Here is a 25,865-nt window from a genome sequence, read left to right on the forward strand (position 1 = left end):
AAGCTAAACCTGACTGCAGCTTTAATTGTTATGACAGTATTTCCCTGCCTCAATTAAATGAGAGCACGAGAGCAAAGAAAACCCTCAAAACGGCAAGGAAACTCAACTCCAAGACCAGGGTTACTATAACAACTTTAACAGCACATGCAGATGTGAACCGAGATCACACTTACCCCTCTGTATTGCAGCCATCTCGCATGAGACCCCGGGGATGTCGCAGTAGCGTCCAGACCAGCCTCCAACACAGTCGCAGGTGAAGGAGCCATCTTTCGCCCTGCAGCGTCCCCCATTCTGACAAGGGTTGGAGCGCCTGCACCAGTCCACAGCATTCTGCACAGCAACACAGACGCCCAGGGTGACTGAAACAGGCTAGACTAGGCCTCAGATCGCTTTAATGTTTTTAAATAAAGTATTTAATCAAGCAATCATGACTGTTTGTGTAGATTTGAAAAGATAACCTTAAAGGGTTAGTGTGAAAACAGACTCTGGGACCATTTATCATGACATTAATAGTGTAAAGGGTGTGTAAACTGCATTTATGAGTTTGACAGGCGAGATTATAGGGAAAGAGTAACTTGAGAGCTGCTATAGAAACAAAATTAAAAGCTACAGAAGTTTCTGTCGGCATTTTCTATGTAATTATTCCTAATGTAATTAGTGGCAGTGAAGGCTGGGGTGTGTACCTGGCAGCGGCTGCCAGTGTAGCCCTTTGGGCAGGAACAGTGGTAAGACTCCAGGCCGTCCTGACACACTCCTCCGTTGAGGCAGAGCTGTAAGTCGCACTTGTTCACCTCGTACTGACAGTGCTCTCCGGTGAAGCCTGAGCGGCACGTGCAGGAGAAGTCGTTGACCTTATCCACACAGGTACCACCATTAAAGCAAGAGCTGCAGGACACACAGAGCAGAAGATTTAGCCTTATTTCTGACAATGTTAGCTTCGTTAAAGTTCTAGAAAGATATAATCCGAATCTGGAGATGAATCACTAGTCTATTTCTCACCTCTCAGTGCAGTCAGGAATGTTGGTCTCGCAGTGGAGGCCAGTGAATCCTGGTTTACAGGTGCATGTGTAGCTGTTGACGTAGTCAGTGCAGGTTCCGCCATTCTTGCAGGGGGCGCTCTGGCACTCGTTGACTTCTATGGCACAGCGCGGGCCTGTGAATCCAGGCAGGCAGGTGCAGTAGAATGTGTTGATGCCGTCTGTGCATGAGCCTCCACTGAGACATGGGTCTGCAGGAGGGTAGAACAGTAACAGTCAAGAATTTAGATGGATGTATGAAATGGACTGACAACAGAGCTGACTGATGGCCCAGAGGGCAAACAGAAATCTCTGAGAAACACCGAATACATTTACTCACTCGGGAGACAGTCATTGATGTCCGTTTCACAGTTGGGTCCGGTGTATCCGCCGCGGCAGGAACACACATAGCCACCCAGTGTGTTGGTGCAGGTTCCACGGTTTTTGCAGGGGTTTGATGCACACTCATTGACATCAACATTACACAGCTGACCTGTGGCGACAGAAGAGCAGTCGTTTAGCAGATGATTATAATGTTGATTAGTGCCATTTTTCTGAATAAATTATCAATGTTTAGATCCATACATTGTTAAGATTCTTTTTAATTTTGGCTTCCGTTTACATAGCTATATTCATGTATTCATGTAGAACTCCGCATTAATATGACAGGATCACTCACCCTGCCATCCTGGTTGGCAGTTGCACTGGTAGCCAAGGTAGTCAGGTGTGTGCGTACAGAGGCCATGGTTGGCGCAAGGATTTGGAGAACAGGGCGTCAGCACCTCGGCACACGTGGGGCCACTGTAAGGTGGCTCACACAGACAGGTGAAACTGGCAACACCATCCACGCAGGTGCCCTGATTCAGACAAGGGCTGGATGCACACTCATTGATGTTCACCTGACACAGGTTACCTGAGAAGAAAAACAAGAGAGAGAAACAAACCATAAGTTGGTATCTGCATGTAACGTATTGTGAATGATGTGCAAACCATAAAGTCTACCTGAAGGGGGCGATATAGCCCAATTCATTTGCCAGGGAGACATTTTAATCCCTTAACTACTACAAATCGGGTTCACATGGGATCTGTAGGAGCTATTTGTATTCAGAAAACATGTGTCTTTGAGTTCATACATTCATTTGAATGACTTTCCTAGAGGGAGACTCTGCCCTAAAATAAATGATGTGAAGGATGAGGACTTGGTAATGATTTAAGACTTATAATTACCTTTGACTAATACGTTTGAGGCTAGGGCTGGCTAGGTTTATTTTATGTCAAGACTGTCAGCCTTGTCATGTAGTACGAGTGAAGGGAATTAGCTGCGTGAGGAGGACACACCCACCTCTGAAGCCTTGCCGGCACTTGCAGGTGAAGCCGTTGAGCTGGTCGATGCAGGTGCCTGCATTTTGGCAGGGGTTGGGCAGGCAGTCGTTTCGGTCCAAATCACAGTTCTTACCCACCCAGCCTGGCTCACAGTCACAGCGGTACCTGCACAAATCCAAACAGTCACTCTCTGTTACATTTGAGCACAACTTTCACTATTAGAAAGAGCCATTACTCCAATAACACTAAATAAATAATTAATATAATGCAATGTTTAAATACACATTACACATACACTCTACTGAATGAAGCTGATATAACAGAGTGGCACTAAACTGTGCAGCGCTAATAATAAATGAGACAGAATGAAGTACCCATTGGGGTCCTCTCTGCAGGCTCCATGCATACAGGGGCTGCTGCTGCACTCATCCACATGTGAGAAGCAGAACGGCTCGTGGAATCCAGCTGGACACAGGCAACGGAAGCCATTCTCCTGATCCAGACAGGTGCCTCCGTTTCGGCACGGATTGGATGAGCACTCATCCAGCTCCACATTACACTGAGGGCCTGAGAGAGAGAGAGAGAGAGAGAGAGAGAGAGAGAGAGAGAGAGAATGAGACAGAGAAAAGTGTTTTACTGATGTGAATGAAGGAATGAATGAGGAATTACACCACTGCTAATGATACCTTAGACAGTTCACGAAAGATTAGACACATTCACACAAGCTTGGTCACCATTCACAATGCCAAGCATTGTCTGGAGGGGTATACACCCCCATAGAACCACGTTGTGAAGCACTAGAATTGGTGTTGACACAGCATTGGTGTTCCAGGACTAAGCATCCAACATCAGTACCTGCCCTCGCTATTGTTTATGTGACTGAATGCCATCAGATATTAATAAACTATCTTTCAAACAATTTGGCTTGGGACAAGCTTCTTTCTAATACCATTGACTCGAGGAGAAATGTCAGATGAGGTGCCAAACCCTTCGGCCATACAGTGTAACATCAGGTTACATCACTAAGTAAATGAAAGTTCCTAAGCATGCAACACCTCTCATAGAGTTTGAGAGAGAAGGAACCTTACCAGTGAAACCAGGTTTGCATACACAGTCATAGCGGTTAATGCCGTCCTTGCAGATCCCATATTCACAAGGATTGCTGGCACAGTCATCATAGTTGATTTCACAGTTGGTACCTGAACAAAAACATAAACAGTACTTACTAATAGACCTAGGTAATATTGATTATAGTGGCACCTAACACTTAAATAAACCCAAACGAGATATTCAGTGATCTAGACATCCATGTATTAACTCACCTGATGTGCCATGCTGACACTGGCAGATGTATTTGTTGACCAGGTCCACACACTTGCCCCCGTTCTGGCAGGGGTTGCTGTGGCACTCATTAAGTTGGTTCTCACAGCGGTAGCCTGTGTAGCCGGGCACACAGTTACAGGTGTAGCTGGCAATGCCATCCACGCATGTGCCGTGGTGGCAGGGATCAGGCTGGCAGTTATCGATGTTACTTTCACAGAGTCTGCCCTCAAAGCCTGGAAACAAGAAACACACTCCGAATCACTACTGTTGTATAAACATAGCCCAAGGTGGTGATTTAACCGCAGGTTTGAGCTGATTACAATTTATTTCACCAAATCTACAAACAATCAAAGCAGACTGAACCGTGTTTCACAATGAACTGCAATTGAACGGACTGCAGAGTGAATGCAGAGTGGGTCAGATTTTTGAAAAAAGAACCAAGAATTTTGGTTTTGCAGTTTCTATCAATACTACTTTTCCATTCTGTGTGTTCAGTTAGGCCAAACAAAGAAAGCAATAATCATTTATTAAAAAACCGTCTTGGTGTGTGCCAAACGTTCAGTGTGTTTAAATGGGCAGCGTATATCAGACTGGCTTTCGTCTGTGGGACTCAGACATGCGCTCATCCACAACAATCTATGGGACAGCTTCTTCTGCAATGTTTCTTTTCTCACACCAATTCAGCCCCTGCTATTCATGGTTTTGTCTGCGGTGTGAAGACTTCCTCTCTTTCACTCGCACGCTCCTTTTCCCCCTCGCCCTCCACCTCTTTCCCAGATCCTCTCTCTCTTTTTTCAAATCCAGAAACTTCCAATTCCTTTTCCTCATTCTCTGTCTGCATGCTAGTGCTTTTTTTTCTCCTCTTTCGAAGGTCCTTTCTGCTTCCTCTGTTTCCTTCTCTCTGTCTGTCTCTCTCTCTCTCGCTCTGCTGAAAGGTCCTACAGTGTGGTGCCTGGGTTCCCGTGGTTTCCATGCCGACAGGTTGTCAAGCAGCGGCGGGGCAGGGCCGAGTCGGGACGGTCCACTGAGGGGAGGGAGGTTGGGGGAGAGGGTGCCTTTCATCGGGGCTCACAGAACTGCTTTTGTCCCAGAGAGCGGTGGGACAATACCTCGCGCCTTGCTAACGGGACAACTCCATGCAGCAGAACAGGAGCAGCAGAATACCAAGCAGCTGGCTTCCCCAGACAATACCTCACACTTCTCACACTACACTTTTCGGGAACTAACAGACACACTCAAGCAAGCTCATACATCAACAGTAAATGGTTCAGCTACACAATACAAACGAATGCAAACCCATACATGATTGTGCACTACCTTTAATTTCACTTACACTTTCATGTAAGTAGCACCCTTTTTACTTAAACACACCATTGGTGCTTTCCTGAAGTGTCACGTACATAAATATTATTTTTATATTAGGTGTTCTACCACATGCCTACATTAAAGGAACTACCCACAGACACTCCGTTACATTTACACAGTCCTTCACTGCAACATGCACTTGGCCTCTTGGAGAATCTGGCCAGTGGGTTGCAGGAGGACAACAGACGACACATTCCTCCAGACGGGACAATGTGAAAGGGGCTGCTGGGAGTTTTAGGCTGTGCCATACGGCGCTGTGTGGGTATGTTATTGTGGGATACGGATGAGCAGATGTCGGGGTGACAGCAGAGCGTAACCCCCGTCCTCAGCAGCTGCTGGCCCTGGTTGACCCTGTGATCCTGAGGTCCAGTGGGGGGAAGAGGGGGATTAAGGGCCTGTTGACAGTCTGATCAGCGTTGTGTAAAGGGAGGATTCTGACCGCAATATCGGACTCGTTGTTTTTGGGGGACACAGGTATGTGTGGCCGGTCTGAGGCTAATATGGACTAGAACTTTGGAGATCACCAAGTGGGAATACAGCTCCAACTTCAAATTTGACTACAACTTCTTAAGAAATGATTCAAAGCTTTAAATATGTTTCAGCACTCTTGAATTTGATATGATAATTTTGATGATTTAAACTGATGCCATTGAATGACCTTATTCCTACTGACCCCTCCGTACACTACTAGAGTTGTGGTAGACTGTGGACACAGACACATGTAGCCTAAACATATTCATGGCTTACCTTCAGCACAGCGGCACTCGTACCCGTTGGGCCGGTCGATGCACTTGGCTCCGTTCTGGCAGGGTGTACTGGCGCACTCGTCAATGTCGATCTGACACATGGTGCCGGCGAAGCCTGGGACAGGCAAACAGAGAGGTGAGGGGTCACATGGCGGCAGTGAAGGGTCACAGTGCTCAGCTACAGAGGGCAAAGGTGTCCGGCCTCGGCCATGTGTACAGACTTTGGGCTACTGGCACTAATCAAGCTGTGACCAGTTATGTTGTTAACAAAGTCTGCATTTGGTTAATCCCTTAAATTCTAAGGATCCATCAGCACTTCAGCTCCTGATTCTCACAGGGCATATAACTTTCATGGGTGTTACTGAGTGACTCAGAATGACTACTACATGATGACGTTCTACTTCTTCTTGTCTACTGTCACCGGCAGAATAGAAAACCTTTAGAATGAAAAGTAAATGTGTAATTCAGCTTTGGTTATTAGTGTGTTTAGGGTCAATGAGATATACTGGAAAAAGCCCTGCTATATGAAATCTAGATCTGAGAGAGCCACAAAGTCTTGTTCTACATTGTCCTTGTGCCACACAGGCAACAAAACTACCACAAAATGAATGGGAGAAATTTATACACTGCCAAATAAGAAGAAAAACATGGCCGCTATGTTGATTAGCCATTCAACAAGTACTGTTTCTAGTCAGCACATACTCCTGCAATGATCACCCAGTATATCCCTTCAACTCTTATAGGTTTTGCTAAGCGCTAAGCTTTTAATTATCGCTTGGCATGCGTAGGCTGGGAAAACGTGCACTGGGGCAAAGTAAGAGCAGTCTATAAGCAGGGGCCCCCAGTGGAAAATGTCCATTTCTGCAGGGGCCGAATGCAGCATGTTGATTAACAGTGTTGTGATGGGATCTTGTGCGGTGATGCCTGGGGCAGGAGGTTAGAGGTGGGGGGGTGGGGGGGGGTGAGGAGGACATTGGAATTGTTTTCTCCATGCGCCAGAAAACCACCCCCCACCTTATTTCAGTCCTAGCACAAGCTCTGCCGACTCAATAGCTAGATGGGGGGTTTTTTTTGGGGAGGGGTTGTCTGCCCCAGATGTAAATTGCAGACCAGGAAAAGAATCTCATTAGCAGGACTGCTGTTACCCCCCCATCCGCTTAAACCATGCTGTCCTCTTCTCTAACACTATGGATAAGTGGGGGATGGATTGGGAAAGGGGGGCACAATAGTGCCTTTGTCCCGGCACGCAGCCCCGCTGCCCCCAAAGGCCCGGCTCTTATGAGTAATTACACACAGCGTCGGAGCAGCGGCAGAAGAAGCACCAGTCTCATATTAATTGACTTAAACTTTCCACAAGTGGCCTCGCATTCTTGACAGTGGATTTGGCCGATTTCCTGAGTTGTCTGAGTGGATGCTGGCTGTATGGGGGTTAACGTGGGCGGTCTCCTACCTGGCTGGCAGGTGCAAGTGAAGCCGTTGACCAGGTCTCTGCAGATGCCGTCGTTTACGCAGGGGTTGCTCTCGCACTCATCTATGTCCACCTCACAGTGTGTGCCCGTGTAGCCTGAGCAACAGAGACAAACACAAACACCCTCATCAAACAGAGCAATGAATATTTAACACCATATAAACCAGTGCTGGGACTGGAGCAAGTAGTTTTGAAGTTGTAGAAATGTTATTGTAATGGTCAGGTTTTGTTGAATCTAAATCATTTTTACACATCTTTGCTGTTCAAAGGAAAGCATGTATCTTCATTTGTGTTGACGTTTAGTTTCCTGCATCGTTTGAACACAGCAGCTGTCCAAAACGTCATGATGAATGGCCCAATACCAATGCTCTAAAAGTACTTAATAAAACTGACACACAGCAAGAATTGCTCTAGTGTAAGGGTTAAAGGAAGCTACATGCAAACCCAACCCGTTTAGAGTGGCTCAGGGGACTTCTTACTATACCAGACGCCCAAAGAACAGGCTACACTACAAAATCATGTCTGTGCGATTATGGGTAATGGTCCTATGTGTACACAGAGGGGCCTCTCCTTTGAGCAGAACCTCTACTCCCTACTGTCTGTGGCATGACCCCACAGAACCAAAGACATCACTCAATAGAGCACTAGCATGTCCCATAATCAGCATCTCATACTTGCTCTACCATCCATTCAAATATGGACGGTGGCAGCAGTGTAATGAAATCAGAGCTAAAGCAGCAGAGCCCACAGTGAGCGACGATGATGAGGATGGAGAGGAAGAGGTGTCTGTGGAAATAAAAGAGTTTTTTTGCAGAGAGGGGAGGTTTTGGGGGGTTGGGGAAAAGCGCTGGGAAAAAGTTTGCTCTCTCTCTCTCTGTGCGAGGGGCACAGAGAGGAGCACAGAGGGGCCCTATTGTTGCTGTCCATTCCCACCACTCCACAGCTCATTATCATGCAACACACACTCCTCCCCCACTCCTCTCCCTCTCTCTCTCTCTCCCTGCTAGTCCTATAGAACACAGCCCCAGCCCTCATTTGTATAGACCCCCAGACCCTGGGATGCATGTAAGAGCCGGCTACGGAACTTTAAAGTGTTTGTAAGTGTGTGTGTGTGTGTGCTGGAGGCGAGAATAGAGTTGGCCTGTAGCTTGATGCTTCTTGCACATCCATGATCCTGTTGAGATGCCGTCAGAGGCTGGAATTTAGGACGAAGCCCCCACTCCTCACTTACAGAGAGAGGTTATGTAACAGATTCATGGGCTAAGCGCTACAGGTTACATCCTCTCCAGTCACTCACACTGTACTCTCACAATATATACACACACACACACACACACACACACACACAGTAGTGCTTAGCCCATGAATTCTTAGACATTGCAATCCTTTAAAAAAGGTTATAGATTCATGCTAATATAGTAGGCGGACCTTATTCTGTGTGTTTTGGACGTACCAGGCATGCAGATGCAGGTAAACTCTCCGATGCGGTCGAGGCAGGTGGCGTCGTTCAGGCAGGGCATGGACAGACACTCATTAATGTCAATCTCACAGCGAGGGCCAGTGTACCCGCGGCCGCATTGGCACTGGAAAGATCCCTCTGTGTTCACACACTTTCCGAAGTGTTCACAGGGGTTTGCACCTGAGCAACAGAAGTTTGAATAGAGAGAGAGAGAGAGAGAGAGAGAGAGGGAGAGAGGGAGAAGAGAGAGAGAGAGAGAGAGAGGGAGAGAGAGAGAGAGAAAGAGAGAGAGAAAGAGAGAGAGGGAGAGAGAGAGAGAAAGAGAGAGAGGGAGAGAGAGAGAGAGAAAGAGAGAGAGGGAGAGAGAGAGAGAGAAAGAGAGAGAGGGAGAGAGAGAGAGAGAAAGAGAGAGAGGGAGAGAGAGAGAGAGAGAGACAGAGAGAGAGAGAGTTAAACATTTAATTTATAATAGCTTATAAATTCAATGTTCAAAATTTAAAAAACAAACAAGCAAAAAAAAACCTATTCTGCAAAATTTCCGCAATAAATCAAATGAGAGACAGAGTGAAGGTGAAAGCCACATGGTGTTTACACACAGAGTGAGACACATGTACACATGGAGATTTGCAGCAGTGGTGTAAATGTAAATGTACCGATGGAGCACTCGTCCATGTCCTGGTTGCAGGCGCCTCCGATGAATCCGGCCGGGCAGGTGCAGATGGCTCGGCCATTCAGAGGGTTTGTGTCACACACTGCTCCCTCGTTACAAGGATTACTGACACAGGCATCATCCAGGTGACACAGCAGACCTACGACACAGTGGAGAGCGTCAGGACAAAGTCGGTGGAATCGTGGGTAAGTGAGTGATGTGTGAGTGGATAGGGGATGTCATTACCAGTCTTGCCAACAGGACACTCGCAGTAGAAGGAGGCCACGCGGTCATGGCATGTCGCTCCATTGAAGCACACGGCTGTGGCACAGTCGTCGATGTTTTCACTGCAATCGTCTCCTGTCCAGCCGTTAACGCACACACACGTGTGGCCGCCGATAGTGTTGAAGCACGTGCCGCCGTTGTGGCAGGCGTTTGGTTGCATGAGGCACTCGTTCACATCCTCAGCACAGTACTGACCTGAGGAACAAACCCACACGGTTACACACATGTGAATTCCCAGCCTTTTCTTACAGAAACAAGCAGGCACACTGCCAGACTGCTTTTTCATGAAATCGTACCATGATGGAGATTGATTAGTGGGGTATAAGCTTTCATTACTGTGTCAAAGAAGTAAACTTTAAACGACAAGGTCACATACCGGTCCACTCAGGTGGGCACTGGCAGTTGTAAGTGTTGACCCCGTCCACACAGGTCCCACCGTTCATGCACTTGTGGCCTGGACAGTCGTCCACGTTTATCTCACAGTTAAGGCCCCCAAAACCTGTGAGTGAAAAAAGAAAACAGCTGTAGCTCAGGGGAATGAGAAACAGAGGGGGGAAATAACTTCATCCACACCAAACGCCCACAGCACACATCATAACTCACACTTTCTTACACACTCTACAAGCAGGCCAGGCTAACAGGAGTTAATAAAAGGTCCAGTGGGTGTTGGAGTGTTTACATGTTTCCCAGCGGTTCCCACAGTGGCTGCAGCGAGCTCCCCTGCGCTGGGCCACCCTCCCTGCCGGTTTTGCTTGTTTTAGATTCGCTCACAGTTTCAATGACTTCCTCTCTGGCGAGAGCCATTTCCTGTCGCACTCCCCAGAGGCAAAGCAAGAGGGTCATAAAGCAAATTCCTCCCTGATACTGAGTAGCCTCTCCTTTTCTTATTCGCTTTTATTCTCCCTCTCCCCTTCACTCGCTCAGCTATTTATAGCAGGCTGCAGTTTGACCTATAGCAGACCTATAGCAGCAGCACTAGCCTGGGAAAGCCTGCAGCATGCGGTTGAGGAAGAGTACCCTGGGATTTGGGGAGGACGCACATGTGGGAGTGTGGGAATACGACTGTGGGAGTGTTCAATTATTAAAGTAAACCAATGCAGCACTTTAGGGGTAAAATAGTAGTTTTCCCATGTACCTGGCAGGCAGGCGCACTCGTATGTATGGTCTCCCGTCTGGTGGCAGGTTCCACCATTAAGGCACTGTGATGGGGCGCAGGGCTGAGTGGGCACTTCACATGTGCGCCCACCGTAGCCTGCCACGCACTCGCAGAGGAAGGAGCCATGTGTGTTGATGCAGACTCCTCCGTTCAGGCACTTCCCGGGCTTACGACACTCGTCGATGTCATTGCGGCAGTTTTTTCCTTGGTACCCTGGTGGGCACGAGCAGTTGTAGTGGTTGTTCCAGTTTGTGCAGCGGGCACCATTGGCACATGGGCTGGTGGCACAGGCATCGATCAGAGAGCAGTTTTGACCTACAAACATAAACATATCCAAAAGGATCATTAAATCAAAGAACAAATTATAAACAGCTTGTAGCACTGGCACATGTTGCAAAAAAAAAAGAAATGTGTAAATTAGTATTAAAAAGTCTATAATTTTACATAGTACACCATTTTTATAGCATTTATTTTATTTGTTCTGATGCTTTCTGAGTGTTACACCTCCTCAGCCCTCAGAAAAACTACTGAATGATATTTAAATGTTGATCATTGTAATGTTATGTTTTGTCACATTAAAGGACTTTATTAGTTTTATATTAATTAAGACATTAAGGCTGAGAGCACCCTCAGCAAATGAATTCAACGGATTAATCACGTTTACCCAGTTTTCTCCTTAGCCCACAATCAGCCGAGATGAACATGCAGACCATGAAGCAGACCATAAACAAGTCCTGGCTCATTGGTGAAATTTGTGATATGCATTTTACCAGTTTATTTAATCAGTCTCACCTCTGAAGCCCCTCTGGCACACGCAGGTGAACTGTGGCACCCCGTTGGCCACCTGGCTCTTGCAGGCAGCTCCGTTAAGGCACGGTGAGCGAGTGCATGGGTCAAGGTGCTGACACAGTGGTCCGATAAAGCCTGGCCGACACCTGTGGATCAATAACCAAATCCGCACATGAGGAACATGGAATACTTTTGTAAACAGCAGAAGCAAAAACTCTCAGCGTCCAAACATCAAGTGACAAGTCTGCTAGGATCTGACTCAGTACAGGAAGAGCCTAACACAAGCACACAAACCACAATTTAGTCTTCATAATAATAGTGCTTGAGCTAGTTCATGTTAAGACAAACACACACACAAATCTCATGCTGCAGGACAGATGTAACCTATCTTTCCTTCTCCACTAAAACAGACAAACCCGCTCTCCAAATTCCCCCAATATTCCCAGCTGCTTCATTTTGCTCTGTCCGTGCCAGTCCACATTCCACCATCATTACTCTTGCTGAGCGCTGTGGCCAAGGCTTGTCTGCGCTCTCAAAGACAAGGCTGAGAAGAATAGGATTTACCTACAGCACTCTTTACTAAGCTTATACAACTAGGACTCAAAGTACAAGCTCCAAATAAAAAAGAGAGATCACTAAAATGCTCAGAGAGACAGAAGAGTACATGCTGTACAACCCAGGAGATATCGGTCAAGCTGCTTTTGTGATGACTTTGCAGTGGTTTCTTCCTGTCTCGATTCTATGCCTTTCATGGAGGTTGTATATTATCTTGATGGATGGCTGAGTGCGACCTGAAACTGCTCAGGTGAGATAACACACAAGCAGCCTTTTGGGTTTTAAAGGTCGTCTCTCGGGGGCCAGAGCTGGAGCCTTTGGTCCTCTGGGTTTGAGAGGCCAGTATATGAGGGGTAACCCTACACCCACCCAGGGAGCCACAGGATGGGCCACATCAAACAGGCTGTTTGAAGCTGACGACAAGGGCTGGGTGGTTCTTTCCCGCCTTGTGCTCTCTCTCTCTCTCTCTCTCTACTGTAAACCAAACCCAGGGCAAAGACAAACAATGTTTTTTCCTCTGCCTCTCTTTTACAGGACGGACACTCTTTACGCCAAGCTATCTCGTCCTTTATATTCACTCCTTTGTGTTCTGGCTGCTCCTCCCCTGGACTCATTTAATTGAGATTTTTGGACTCTAAAAGTTTGCGCTGACCTGCCTCCAGGGGGCGCCATTATAAGTTGCTAGTAAGACACCAGCACAGTCCAGTGGCCTGTGGAAGCCACAGCACCAAAGCGGATGGATAGGTGCCTTACAAAAATGCCCTGTTACAAACTCCAGTTCCAAAAGCACCATTTTAAGGGTCTGATCCCACACAAGTGAACAATTATAGTCAATTAATCAGGTTTGGTCTCTTCAGCCTGCTTCTTTAGCTTGGCACTAAAACTATGAGTCTATATGGGAAAACTGTGGGAAAACAAGAGTATTCGTGTCCTGCCCAGGCAGACATTCTCTTTGACTTGAGCAGCTCCGGCCATACCGGAGCAATCCTGTAGGTAGGAAAAGTACTTGTTGTGTTACCAGGGCTACTGCTCTACCTCCTGAAGCCCCCACAGCACTGCATTGCCTTCCCTATGAAACCTCTCACATGCTGGGAGGTCAGATGCCAGAGGTCAGCAGTCTGATTGTAATGATAATGTTTCCGCGAGGCAGAGGGGCTGAGGGTGGGGTGTGGGTGTCTGTTTGGGCAGAATGTCTTTGGAGGGCTGAGGGTGGGGGTTCAGTGGGGGTTGGGGTGGGGGGGGACAGGCGAGGGTCCGGTACGGAGGGAATGTCATGTCATACTTCCTGTAATCCTCCGTCTCCTGCTCTGAAAACACTCGCCCTCTCTCCGAATCCCAGATCCCCGTCGCCTTGGCAACCTCACAGGCGAGCGAGCAAAGCCTGACACACTACCAATCAGACGCTACCCTCCGTCCCCTTGGCTATTTGTCATGGCTTGGCGGGGTTTATTTAGAGGCAAATTAACTATGTCTGGAATTTCTGGTGTCACTGAAAAAATGAAACTAGGGGCCTCGGCACAAAGAGAGGTTTGGAGGGGGGACCTGTGCAGGGAGCTGCAGCCAGTGCGCAGTCTGATGCTTGCTGACCATTTAAAGATCTGAAGGAATGCCACACTAACAGTTTTCCACTTCTTAGCCCAAGTATTTTTAAATTTCCCAAAAAAAAAAAATAAATTAATAAATTAAAATAACCTCACGCATAATGAGCTATTTCTGACATTTCACAATATCCACCTGAGTCTAGACTTTGCAGTCCACGTTGGCTCAGTACTGGTAACTCAGTGCACTTATAATAAATAACAATTTGCATCCCTCTAGGGTCTGATTTGAACGTACGGCATTGTCCGTGAGAGATGGTAAGAGCTCGTGGAATGTGGAGCATGCGGTGTACCCTAACCTTATCTCTCATCTGGAGAACGTTAAATTAAAGTCGCAAAGTTTTCGCTATAAAATTACCCCACACTGTGATAGAGATCAAGACAAATAGGTTTTGGAAAGTGCAGGAGTGGGGAACAGTTGCCCGTGGGAATTTCAAACAGTTCCCAAACTACAAGGGGTTGCTGGATATTCTGACAAGAGTGATTTCAACACAACACAGGAGAAAACAAGACCCCGGGAAAGCATGCTTTAGTGTACATGTGGATGTTGGAAACGTTTACTGCACGGAGGTCTGCGCATGTGGTCATGAATGTATGGGGGTGTGTTGATATTGGTGTTTGGATTGTGAAATGCCCTTGGTGAAAGTGTGTATGTGAATGTGAAGATATTGGTCAGGCCGTCTCAGGAGGGAGGACAGGAAAGGAAAGGTTATTTGTCCTCACTTGGGGCACCGCAGCCAAAACACACATTCTTTTGTCTGGGCCTTGGCCGCTCCTATTATTCTCTTTCTCCAACATACGTCCAAGAAGCCTATCAGCACATTCTGTGAGAGGAACATTTAACACAATGTCTTCCAGGCTTTCAGACATTGTGTTAATATTAATACATGACCGCTGGACTTTCTTCCAAGCGGAGAAAACTGGAAGCATAGCAGCTTAAAAATAATCAGGATTTGGCATATTTTACAGTTTGAGCCAAGCTAGTTTTTGAAGAAAAAGTAATATTATTATTATTATTGTGATACATTCTGTAAAAGTACTGTTTTTTTGGCTATCATCGCTGCTTAAAAATTACGGTCCAACTGTGTTGTTAGAAATAAAGCATTAGCAGTCCTATTGTATTGTAATATTAATGTACATCCAGCGGTTCTACCTCTGATTCTAACTTACCAAACCTAGGAAAAGCTACACGTCATCATGTATTAAGGAATTTCTACATTTTATGGCATAGGCAGATGTTGGCTTTCAGCATCAGCTCACAATCTGTCCAAAATCTAACCCCCAGGGCAAAGAGTAAGCCTGGAAGTTTTTTTTTTTGCCAGAATAAGGCGCCTGCGAGGAGGAAGTTTGTGTGTTTTTTGCGGTTTTGGGCAGGTGTGAGACGTTGCGCAACGTGGGCGGCAGGACGGATTCAGAGCCTTGACCCCCCCGACCCTGGAGGAAGAGCAGGAGCAGTGGAGAGTGAGGCCGGAGTGTGTGCGGAGAGGCTAATCCCAGGACGTCACAACACATCTGAAGGCTTGCGCCAGCTGCAGCTTGGCGCTCCACATCTGTCCACATCTGTCAGCAGAGCCCCAGCTGGCTGCCTCTGCCGGGGCTTAAGGGCCAAACAATGGTGCTATTCTGCCTCTAAGATGAGCTTCAATGCACATACACACACACACACAGATGCATGCTGCTGAAACAATGCCATGCACGTGAGTGTGCCAGTACGCTAAACAGCACATTTCCCTTGATGATGTTTGGACTGTCAATAGAAGCAGGTTAACGCAAATGTCTGATTGTTCTGGCTATCTCAGAAGTGAGTAGAAGGCAAACACCCACAGGCACTGATGCAAAGAAAACCAAACACAACCACGGCAACTCCCATGCGCACACTCTTGCTCAACGCTCACGCTTAAATGCACACTGGGTCCGATTTATCAAACCTCAGAGAACAGCAGTGCTGCTGCAGGATTGTTTGTATTTGCAGTCCCATAATATTATATTGTGGACTTATCCTGTGTCAGTACTTGTTAAACAAAGGGAAGCCAAAAAAAAGAAGTACAAACCTGATTCAATCCTCTGAAGGTGCTGGTGTTAAAGCTCACTAGAGAAATGAAAGATCACTAAGATATCAAAGTATTTCAGTCATGACAAAGCACCATATTGGACTATATTTGGAGAGCAGACCACCTTTTAGGCGCTTCGTGGGACACGTTTAGAGCTGGATGAATGATATATGTCTATGTGAATCTCATCGCTCCGCTTGTTATTGGAACCTGATGCCGTTTTTCCTGCTCAGGAGGTCACTATGGTCAGGTAATAGGACACCAATATCCCACACAATCATAAGGTCATGGCACCTGCAGAGGAGAGGCACAAACATGCCCCCTCATCCTCAAAAGATCTCTGCGTGGTCAGTCATGGTCCATCAGCTGTTGTACATGGGAGAATTCACAGCGGAAGGATTCCACGCCCCCTAAGGTACTTTCAAAACATGTTCCCACAGCGAGGTGAAGAAGAATAGGTGCACATTCCACGGGGCAGGCATCTCGGTGCAAAAGGAAGCTGTCCACTCCTTGATTTCAGGTCACTTTCTATTGTTGCCAGTGAAACTAGATATGGTTTTCTATCAGTCTTGGTACAGCACAATACAAATACAAGTTTGGGGGCCCACTTTAGGGGAAGGGAGGGAAGTGAAATGGAAGAAAAACCCTTACAAAACCAGGTCTGTGGCAATGTCTGGCACACAGGGCTCTACCCCCACTGTCCAAAGCTCCACAAGTGGGGAGCAACTCCATTCCTTTGTAAAGAGTCCATACTGACACCACACTGCCAACAAGAGCAGCCCCCCACCCCTCTGTCTCTCTCTCTCTCTCTCTCTCTCTCTCTCTCTCTTTTCTCAGAGAGGAACCAAAGTGGGGGTAGGGGAGCATTTTGTGGCCCAAATAAAAGCGCTAAAGTAGTCAGAACCCCATTGTGTGGGAAGGGAGAGGGAGGGGGCAGTGACCCAAACAGCCAGGCTTTCAGGCCCGTTCTTACACGGACCAACAGGCCTCAGCTGTAGCCTGGCAACAGTAACCCATGGCTGAGGAGGGAGAGAGAGAGAGAGAGAGAGAGAGAGAGAGAGAGAGAGAAAGAGAGAGAAAGAGAGAGAGAGAGAGAGAGAGAGAGAGAATATCGGGGGCAGGGGCAGGGGCTTGTGAGACAGGGTTCCATAAGGACAGTTTCAAGACTTTCACAAGAATTTTCCCCATTCGTGTCTGGCTGCAGTAGACCCTGAAACTAAAATATGAAAATTAAATATGACTTTTGCCAAAGAAAAGTCCAACGTTTTGCAAATAACAATGGGTTTTTTGTGCATTGAACATGCCTATTGATATGAGATGGAGGATTTGTTTTTTCTTTTCATTCCATCCATGGCATGATATCCAACGAAGCATTACAAACACAGTTCACCTCCTCTGCAGGACTGTCCAAATAACCCAGCCCCCTTCCTTCTTAACAATAAAACATGGAGATGTCTGCCGTGTTTACCTCTCTCTTTGATTGGCCTTTTCTCCCATTCTTCAAAGCTGCCATGCCATAAAACTATCTCAGCTCTAGAGATTAGACCAAGACTGGAAGGGAGTGGTTTTTTTGAGTATAATGTGATAATAGACTATGATAGCAGAACTGGCGAACCCAATGGCTGAATGCATTAGTAGAGCCTCAGAGGGAAAGTTCCTTTAAAGAGAACCAAGATTGCTATCAGAGCTTGTGTTGTGGTGTTTTTGATCACATTTGGTTCAGGATTGTAACGAAAGAGACAAAAAAGAAGCCTGGAATCCTTGCTATTGCTAACAAGCCAACCATAACCACATTGCATGCACCCTGGGGTCGAGGTCTTCCAAAGCATTCTTCAATGTGTTCGACCACAGAGCCCCACCCCACCACCTAAACTGAACCAGATCCTCGGGAATTCAGAGAGACGGCCTGGATTCTGCTAGGGACCTGAGGAACGATATGCTCCTACATTCGGCTCTGAGAGAAAAAGCAGTCTTTAAAACCACGCAGTGAATCATTTTTTCACAACCACAATGCGATGTTTCTTTTCCATCTCTCTCGTGCACATGTTTTCATCATTACCTATTGTTTAGTTTCCCACTGAATCTAAATGTTTACCCTCAAAATCACAAAATGATATGGAAAAATTAGCTGAAACATCTCTTCTCACAGTGAAAAACAATTGAGGTTTTAGGTAGTTTTTTTTTTTAAACTCAATAACCTTAAACACAGGGCTTCAAATGCAAACATTTGCATCAGTTCAATCCCAGCGGAGATGTCCAATGCTCAGCGTGTTGAGAAACATGCCTTAAAGGCTGGGAAATGCATGGTCCACAGTGCTGACCTGCAGCCTTAACACCCACACTGCCTTAATTAATTAAAAATGAATCTCCTCTGCCTTAAACCTGACTTTCACAGGGACAACAGACCGGCAAACCATTTTTTGAGTCAGCAGTTTCCTAGTTTTCATTGGCTGAAAGGGTTGCCTTGGGTTATGGACATCCTCAGTGTCTCTAAGGCCCACAGCAGGCGTGCCAGCCTCATATAAAAACCTGCTTTGCCTTTGAGTCAGTGGGATATCATATAATGTCTGAAAGAGCATTGAAATGAGAAGAAGGATGAGAGCGGTTCATAAGCAGTCTTAATCTGCTCTGACAGACAGGATGTAAGTAAAACAGAGGGGTCGGCGGGAGTCATCGCTTCCTGTTGCAGGGTCTGGGAACCAATGCTTACTACTTACTGCCACCGCACTCCCACTCAAATCTAGTTCAAGGCCCGTCAAATATGAAGCCAGTGATCCAGAAGACATTCAAAGTATCTGATGACTCGAGATGCTTGGCTGAGGACTGGTCGTTTTGAGTTACAGAAAAGACCGGTTATATTGATGCTAAGTCAATTCAACAGGCCCGTATCAAATCAGACTCAGCTGACATTATTGTTCAAAGCATTCCTTGCACGGCCACCGGGCTGAATGCACTAGAGCCGAGGACAATGCTTGCTGGAGAGGGGGAAGAGGGGCAATCTTATGAAACATTCCACTCGAAGCCTTAATAAGAAAACCAGGAGAAAAAACTCTTAGGTCCAAGGCTCTTAGGTACAGTCAATCAGTGCTGGCATAAACTACGCCTGTGGACAGTAGCAACAGTCTGAAGATTCTTCACAAGGACCTGGTATTAGCACTTTGTTTGTGTTGCTGTTAGAAGAAACGTCTTAAAAAAGTCTAACTATGTCTTAAAAAAAAAGAACATACTCATTTTTAACAAATAAACTACTACAAATTCTTCTGAAGGCACCAGTGACTGGAGCGTCCACTTGAGGTCTCTCCGGTCACATCCATCATTTCTCAAGAGACAACATCATTACAACAATCACAATTTATAGACTGACTGTTACTGAGGTCACAGTGTTGTCATCAGTGACATACAAAGGGCTTCGCTGTATCTTTCCTTCCCCGTGTTGAGAAATACTTTTCTGTCACGTCTTCTCGTTGTGGGACATTCATCCACCAAACGACGACCACCATGGAGTCTTGGACAAAGTTTGCTGACCAAGGAAACAAGCTTCCACATTTCTGACTGTGTGTCTGTGCGGAGGTGCATGAACCCGGCAGCTCCGTTCCTTCAGAAGCCTGTCTGTCTCGGCATGGGGCAGCAGGCCACTCAAAGGCAGCACCTGGCCCTCCACTCCCCCCTTTTGTGAAAGTCTGACTTCACTGGATTACCATCACAACATACACCAGCTGCTGTCCCCTGCACCCCAACTCAAAGTCCCCCGCCCACCCCACCCAACCTACCCCCACTGCTTCATTCCTCCAGCTGGAGCCTCTCTGAATGACACCCTCACAATCTGCCTAATTATCTCTCTGCTTCAGCTGAGGCTTTATCCCACAGTGGTCCGAGCGCTTGCCTGTGCACACTCTCCACGCGGGGGTGGGATGAGATCAGAGGCCCTGCCGCGGCCACTCCAATAGAACTTCCTGACTCTTCACCTAGAGACGCATTCCTAGACTCTCCACCAACAAGTGCCCCGTCATCCTTTGTGTGTTGGATCTCTGGAAAAGGCCTGACTCAGAGAGCGCCGGACCACAGTGGGCTACAGCACTGCTGTGGATGATGAAACCCGCTTCACGTGTCTTCTTAATGTGACTGAGTACTCATACAGAGTTATCACCCCTGCACTTGATCCCACACAAGTCAAAAAATACTTGTCACGATAAAAGGCAAAAAAAAAAAAGTTTGAGGAGACTCAACCACTCCACATTCTAAGATAATAACTGTCCACTTGAGAGCGCCGTTGACGTTAACCCTCCAGCTGCTCACATAAGTATGACTGCGTGCCTTTGTGCGCAGGCACTCATGGGAGCGAGTAAGGGGGATTACTCCTGTAATCTGTCAGGGACTACACTGGCCACTCAAGCTTTCTGGGCAGAGCACCATGAAGTGGAAAAGGAGACACAAAGTGAATCATGGTATTTTCATTAAATGCCCCAGACAGAACCTGCTAGCGCTTGGGCATAGGCCAACAAAGCAGGCGATACCGTGATAACTAGAGCGCCCACAATGGCTGTCCCAGGGGCCACATTAGGTTAATATTCAGTCATCTGAGACCAATGGTGCTGGATTTAAAGAACGGAAATGCAACGTTGCCCAATCTCAAGAGACTGCATTAAAATTCAGCACTACGTGAAGGGGACCCACACCAAGCTTTTCCGCATTTCCAGGTGCTGCCTGTTTCAATCTTCGCTGTTTGCGAATTCTACCTTTACCCTCTCTTTTTCTCTGTTTTTCCATCACTCTCATTTGCCCTTTCTTCTCTCGCAATCCCCCACCGTGGTGCCAGGTTACAGGTTGGTATCTGGAAGAATAAAAGGTTCTTTTTCTGCTGTTTTGGAGCTCCGGTTACGTCCAATTCCCTGGGGAAGGAGGGGTGTGGTTGAGCGGGATCGCTGGACCCTGAGCTAGAGCAAGGGCCGACCGGTCGGACCGCTCTGCTGTGGCCGAGGCTTTTGGTACGGTCATGTTACCGCGCTGTGTGGCATGACATTTACTGTCCCCCTTTTTTCTGGAATCCCTTTTCCTCTTGTTTAAAGGAACAGTCCCGCTACTGGCCCTGAATCAGCCCCACTGATTGCACGCAAAACTACCCTCCACGCTTCCTTGCGCCAAAAGCACATAATGAACATGTTTATCCACATCACAGATTTTCAAAGGCGTACAAACCTACAGCTTCACCACCTTATTTGTTCCACTTTGGAGCCAAACGTTCCAGGGCCACTTCATGTATGATTGGCTTACACATACTGTGAGGAAATCCAGATGCGGCATGACGTTACGAAGCTGTCGTATAGATGTGCTTGGTGTGTTGCAAGACTTAAGTATGAGGAATATTGCCATGGAGGAAGCAGAACAAAGCAGGGCAGGTCCGTAAAACTCAGTTAAATATTTACCTACACACTGTTTTAATGCCATGCAGCCTGATGTGCGATGCGTAATGATTAAAAGACACGGTTTGCATGCTCTATGCACATTCCTGAATGGCTGCATTAGTCTTTCTGAGCCAGATATTTCTTACTTTACAGAAAGGATTAGAACACAATAAACAAGACCTGGCACCCACTGCTACCTGGTCTTTCCTTAGAATCTTTTAAGGAAGAAAATGGATCTAAAATATCCTTTGTATTTTGCACACAATGACCTGCCCCTCAGGTGTGATTCTGCATAATATTACAGGGTTTGAATCCAACTGGGAGCTCGTTTTTAGTGAGTTGGTCAGTAACCAGGTATTAACCCTTGCCTCAGGGCATAACATTCAGCAGTAACAAAAGACTGAATATAGGGGGAAGTGAAATGCCTTGAGGGATGAAAGACGAAGACATGCAAATAGGTTACAGATAAAGCATGAGCCGTATAACTTCAAGCTTGTGTCTTAGAGTAGGCCTGCGTCTAAACTCTAGGAAAGAACCGTTAAAGTTGTGGGACACCGAAAACAACATATTTTCTAAGATAATAACGTGTCCCTAATTATGTGAACAAAACACAAACTGGGATGTCTCACCACAGCCACTCTGTAGACTGGAAGGCACAGTTCTCCACTGTAAACATTAGCATTGAATAAAATAACAACTCCAAAGTAAATGGCTATATTGGACAATGTGGAAACACACTTAGATGTTCTGTTCTATTTAGCTCTATTTAGCTTTCACTCAACATTTTTTGGTTTTATGTAAAGAAGTGGTCACACGTCTTAGACTAACAAAAGTGACCAGAGAAGAGGCCTACACAGGGGAATCTCCATTAATTGTGAAAATCAAAGTATCGTATCTCATTGTTTTCCACTACTTACGGTCAGTGGAGAGGGGGGCTATACCGTCCAAACAAAGCAATAAAGTTTTTTTGGCTTGAACAACAGCCTAATAGCCATGGCCTGGCGTTATACTTAGCCACAGAGAATGTTTCCCACGTACTCATGCCTACCAGAGTAAAAAAAAAAAAACACTAATCACCATGAATGAAGGCTAGAGTGCACACACACAACTTTCCAAATCAGGCGGGAAACTTAAAACAACAGCCCCAGGCTTTCATGTGATAACAATCACTTTGCATTAGCATACAGAGTGAAGACAAAGGCTGTGCAAGCCAATGGAAATGGGCAACAGCAAAAGCCCAAGACGGTCCTTGGACTCCTAAGCAAGGTGCATAGTTTTGCAATGAGCGTTTTTTTTTTGTAATCCAATAAATTTAAGCGGCTGAAATCTCAAAGACAGGTGCAACCGGACCATGTGTCATCCCAGTAGACATGTGAAGACTTGAGCAACATTATTGCTCATTTTGCCCTGGCAACCCTTTCAGCTCTCAGGTCGAGGAGTTCAAAACCACAGCATGTTCACTCTAAACTGCAGAAGAAGGACATTGCCCAGAAAAAAAAATGCACAAGAAAAGTGATAACCGTTGCTTTGCTTTTGGCCACATTCCAGATCCTTTCTCAATGACGTGCAGCTGCAGCACCTTCTAACACAATGTGACACTTTGAACCAAGGCTGAACAACATCAATCTTCCATCTCTCTGCAAAAGGAGTTCCATCAACCTTCCTGGTTCTATCATTCACTGATTCTGGCATGAGCTCTGGGGATTAAGTGACGAAAATGAAAAAAGCATGTTGTAGAATCACAGCCGGGCACTTACATGCATCTTGAGTCTATGCACATTCCTCCATTCTCACATGGTCTGTATGTGTCCAAACAGCGCAGGCCTGCGGGGGGAGAGAACAGCCATTTCACATACATTGTACTTTATAGCCTACAATATACACTTACAGAGCTATTTCCTACTCGTTATTACACTTCAATCTTTATATCATCATTGTCCAAAAACATAATGTCTCTCAATATTTCTGCTTTTCATATTTCTACATCATTCGAAAACATTCGTGTGAAGATTTCTCCGTAGATGATCAAATGGAAATGGTAACTGCATTATAATTTAAATCAGATCCATGGAGATCCATGGTATATTTGGACAATGAATGAAAACATACAAATCAGTTTAATTCAATGAGAAGGTATTTGCATGAATAACACATTTGTTGCTCCCGGCAACGATGAATGCACCGGTCTTCCTCAAAATGTAAGTGATGTGTGCTTTTAAATCCCAGAAATTCAAACCATTCAATATTCATTGTGTCTTCCCTGGCTTTTGTTATCCTTTGCATTCTTACACAGCCACATCAGGATAAGTTTATGTTTGCCTAGTTGAGAGCTCAGATAATAAAGCCTTATCTCTGCAAATGTAGGTGCAAGGACTGTGCACATGGGAAATATTTCCCGTTCAGATTCCTTCACAGTGATTTGTTAGAGTGCGATCTGATTTCTGATTTAAAGCTCATTAGACGCAGAAGCCCTCTGGTACAAAAGGTTTTTCATTACCTGAACTGAACTGGGAGTGTTCGTGAGTTCTCACACTTACAGTTAAACTACACCCTAAAAACATTGCTTCCTTTACAGTGTTTGCAGGTTCTCTGAAGTACGTTTCAAAAACGGTTATATACAGCACCAAAAAGTGTTGTTTTTAGGTAAAATAACATTATTTTGATACTCTATAGACCCATTTATGCCAAGTGTGTACCAAGCAGGTTTCAAATTATTTTTAATTGAAATCCCCTCAACTTCTCTTGACCTCTATCATTAATGGAACTCTTTAGAACCAGCCCAAGTGGAACAAGGTCCCCACACTTGATCCACTGACTGAATTTGAAGTCAATTAAAGAAAAAGCTTGTTTCTCGTGACATTATTGACATTATCTATATTCTAGCTCTCACTGCCCAACCCCCGTAGCTCTGTGATACAAAGTTCAATTGTTAATAGCTCTTTGTTGGTGCAAGGAGGGGGCAAAGTTATGGCTCATCACCCCACTCACTTTACACGGAAGAATCCCACCACTAACCCTACAATACAGAATTCATTTCATGCAGGAGAGGAGTCAGAATGCAAAAAGAAAAAAAAATCAGGATGGAAATAAAGTGATAGAATATGATTCTTGCACATTCCTGCTTGTAAATGCTTGGCACTTTACAATAAACGATTGGTGAATGGGTTAAAATTGCTTAATAATGACAATTATGACGTCATAAAGAACTTAAGAAACCTGTTTGAAAAGTGATTAAGAAATCGTTATAACACATACATTTAACAGCGATATATATTCAATAAATTCGGATATATCTGATGAACACAAACCCTAGTGAAGCTCAGAAGTGGAGATGATGCAGAAGAAAATGTAAGACATGTAACCAGCAGGAGCTCAGTGTTTGCAGCATAAATGAACGTGGGAACATTGTTTAGGGAACAGTGTACACATATCTTACTGTGTATAAACGCTTATTACAATGGTAAAACAGAATTAATATTATTGTAAAGAGGAACCACTCTAAGAGCAGCTCATTCTCTTCTCACGGTTCATTCACTTTCTTTCAGAACTGAACCCCGGACTGAGATTAATTTCTCATCAGCCACAGGTCGGGAGCATATTCACTTCAAATGAGCGGCGGTGTAACAAATTAAACTTCAAAGAGTAATAAGAAAAATCTGCGTCTTAGTGTCTGAAAACCTCTTTTTATTCCCGTTGTGGACAGGACTATATTATAGCGCTCTTCAGTGCAGCCGCCGGTGTTCCCATGGATCCGAGAAAGAAGTAAAGAGCTCTCAGTGAAGTGGGTACTGGGTTAGTTTCAGAGTCGTTAATGAGACCCAGTACGAGTAAAGATATTCATTAAAACTGTTCGAAAAACAATAAACACAGAGACGAAGCTAAATACGAGACAGAAATATGTTTTCCATCTTCAAAACAAGGCAGGTTGTCGCTACGAAACCGTCTAACGTTAGGAACCCCCAAAGTTTCAAGCAAAAAAAAAACAACAAATCGCCGAGCTTACCTTCACAGTTGAGCGCGAGACATAACAAACTCAGGAATATCCAAATACTGTAATTCCCCATTTTCTGTGGAAAATCTCTGATCCTCTTTTGAAGCGTTAGCAATTATACATCCTTTTGAAAAAAAAAATGACAAAAAGGCTCAAGTTCCCAGGGAATCACATTAAGCCTCAAAAAATGTGCGAGGGAGTTGTTTGCGCTTTTTTATCTTCTTTTTTTCTTTGTCAAATCTTCATAAATCTCGTAGCTCCAGCTCCGGTGACGGTACTATCCCGAGCAGCTCCGACGCGGCTGCTGTGCGGTTCCCCCCGAGACGTCCACAAACTTTTTGGGAAACTTCGTGCACCGCTCAGTTTCAGGTCCGTCTGCCTGCTGTATCACTCCGCCCATTTCTCAGGCCCCACTACTGCGAATCCCTCCGCCTGAACAGATAGTGCGCACTCAGAGTGGTTGTGAAAAGGGTACTGTGAACGTCGACTACTTATATTTCCTCACTTTCTGTGTACCAAAATATATTTTCCTACGATCTGAACCCATATTTACCCAATAACACATATGTATGTAATCAATAAATCTATAACTGTCAGAGTGTTCTTGCCTGAGGTAATTTAATCGAGTCTTCGTGTAGGATCTACTTTTTATTCACATCCTCAGGTTGTTTACTCAATACCACTAATAA

General features: G+C 45.7%; 1 protein-coding gene across 2 annotated transcripts in view; it reads right to left on the reverse strand.

The window, feature by feature from the left end:
- Nucleotides 1-25,493, reverse strand: part of notch3 (notch receptor 3) — a 34,869-nt gene extending 9,376 nt beyond the window's left edge. For both annotated transcript variants that reach the window (XM_066675004.1, XM_066675003.1), the window contains exons 1-19: nt 25,189-25,493; nt 22,943-23,009; nt 11,583-11,725; nt 10,770-11,105; nt 10,011-10,133; nt 9,596-9,829; nt 9,354-9,509; nt 8,695-8,880; nt 7,224-7,337; nt 5,775-5,888; nt 3,662-3,895; nt 3,428-3,538; nt 2,714-2,906; nt 2,359-2,504; nt 1,696-1,929; nt 1,357-1,509; nt 1,000-1,228; nt 684-885; nt 174-330 (exon numbers count right to left, since the gene is read on the reverse strand). In XM_066675004.1, coding sequence (XP_066531101.1) covers nt 174-330; nt 684-885; nt 1,000-1,228; nt 1,357-1,509; nt 1,696-1,929; nt 2,359-2,504; nt 2,714-2,906; nt 3,428-3,538; nt 3,662-3,895; nt 5,775-5,888; nt 7,224-7,337; nt 8,695-8,880; nt 9,354-9,509; nt 9,596-9,829; nt 10,011-10,133; nt 10,770-11,105; nt 11,583-11,725; nt 22,943-23,009; nt 25,189-25,249 — 3,193 coding nt within the window. In that variant the 5' untranslated portion in view covers nt 25,250-25,493. The remainder of the gene's footprint in view (nt 1-173; nt 331-683; nt 886-999; nt 1,229-1,356; nt 1,510-1,695; nt 1,930-2,358; nt 2,505-2,713; nt 2,907-3,427; nt 3,539-3,661; nt 3,896-5,774; nt 5,889-7,223; nt 7,338-8,694; nt 8,881-9,353; nt 9,510-9,595; nt 9,830-10,010; nt 10,134-10,769; nt 11,106-11,582; nt 11,726-22,942; nt 23,010-25,188) is intronic.
- Nucleotides 25,494-25,865: the final 372 nt, after the last annotated feature.

The sequence above is a fragment of the Hoplias malabaricus genome, chromosome 6 (genome assembly GCF_029633855.1).
Source record: "Hoplias malabaricus isolate fHopMal1 chromosome 6, fHopMal1.hap1, whole genome shotgun sequence".
In the NCBI taxonomy this organism is placed as follows: Eukaryota; Metazoa; Chordata; class Actinopteri; order Characiformes; family Erythrinidae; genus Hoplias; species Hoplias malabaricus.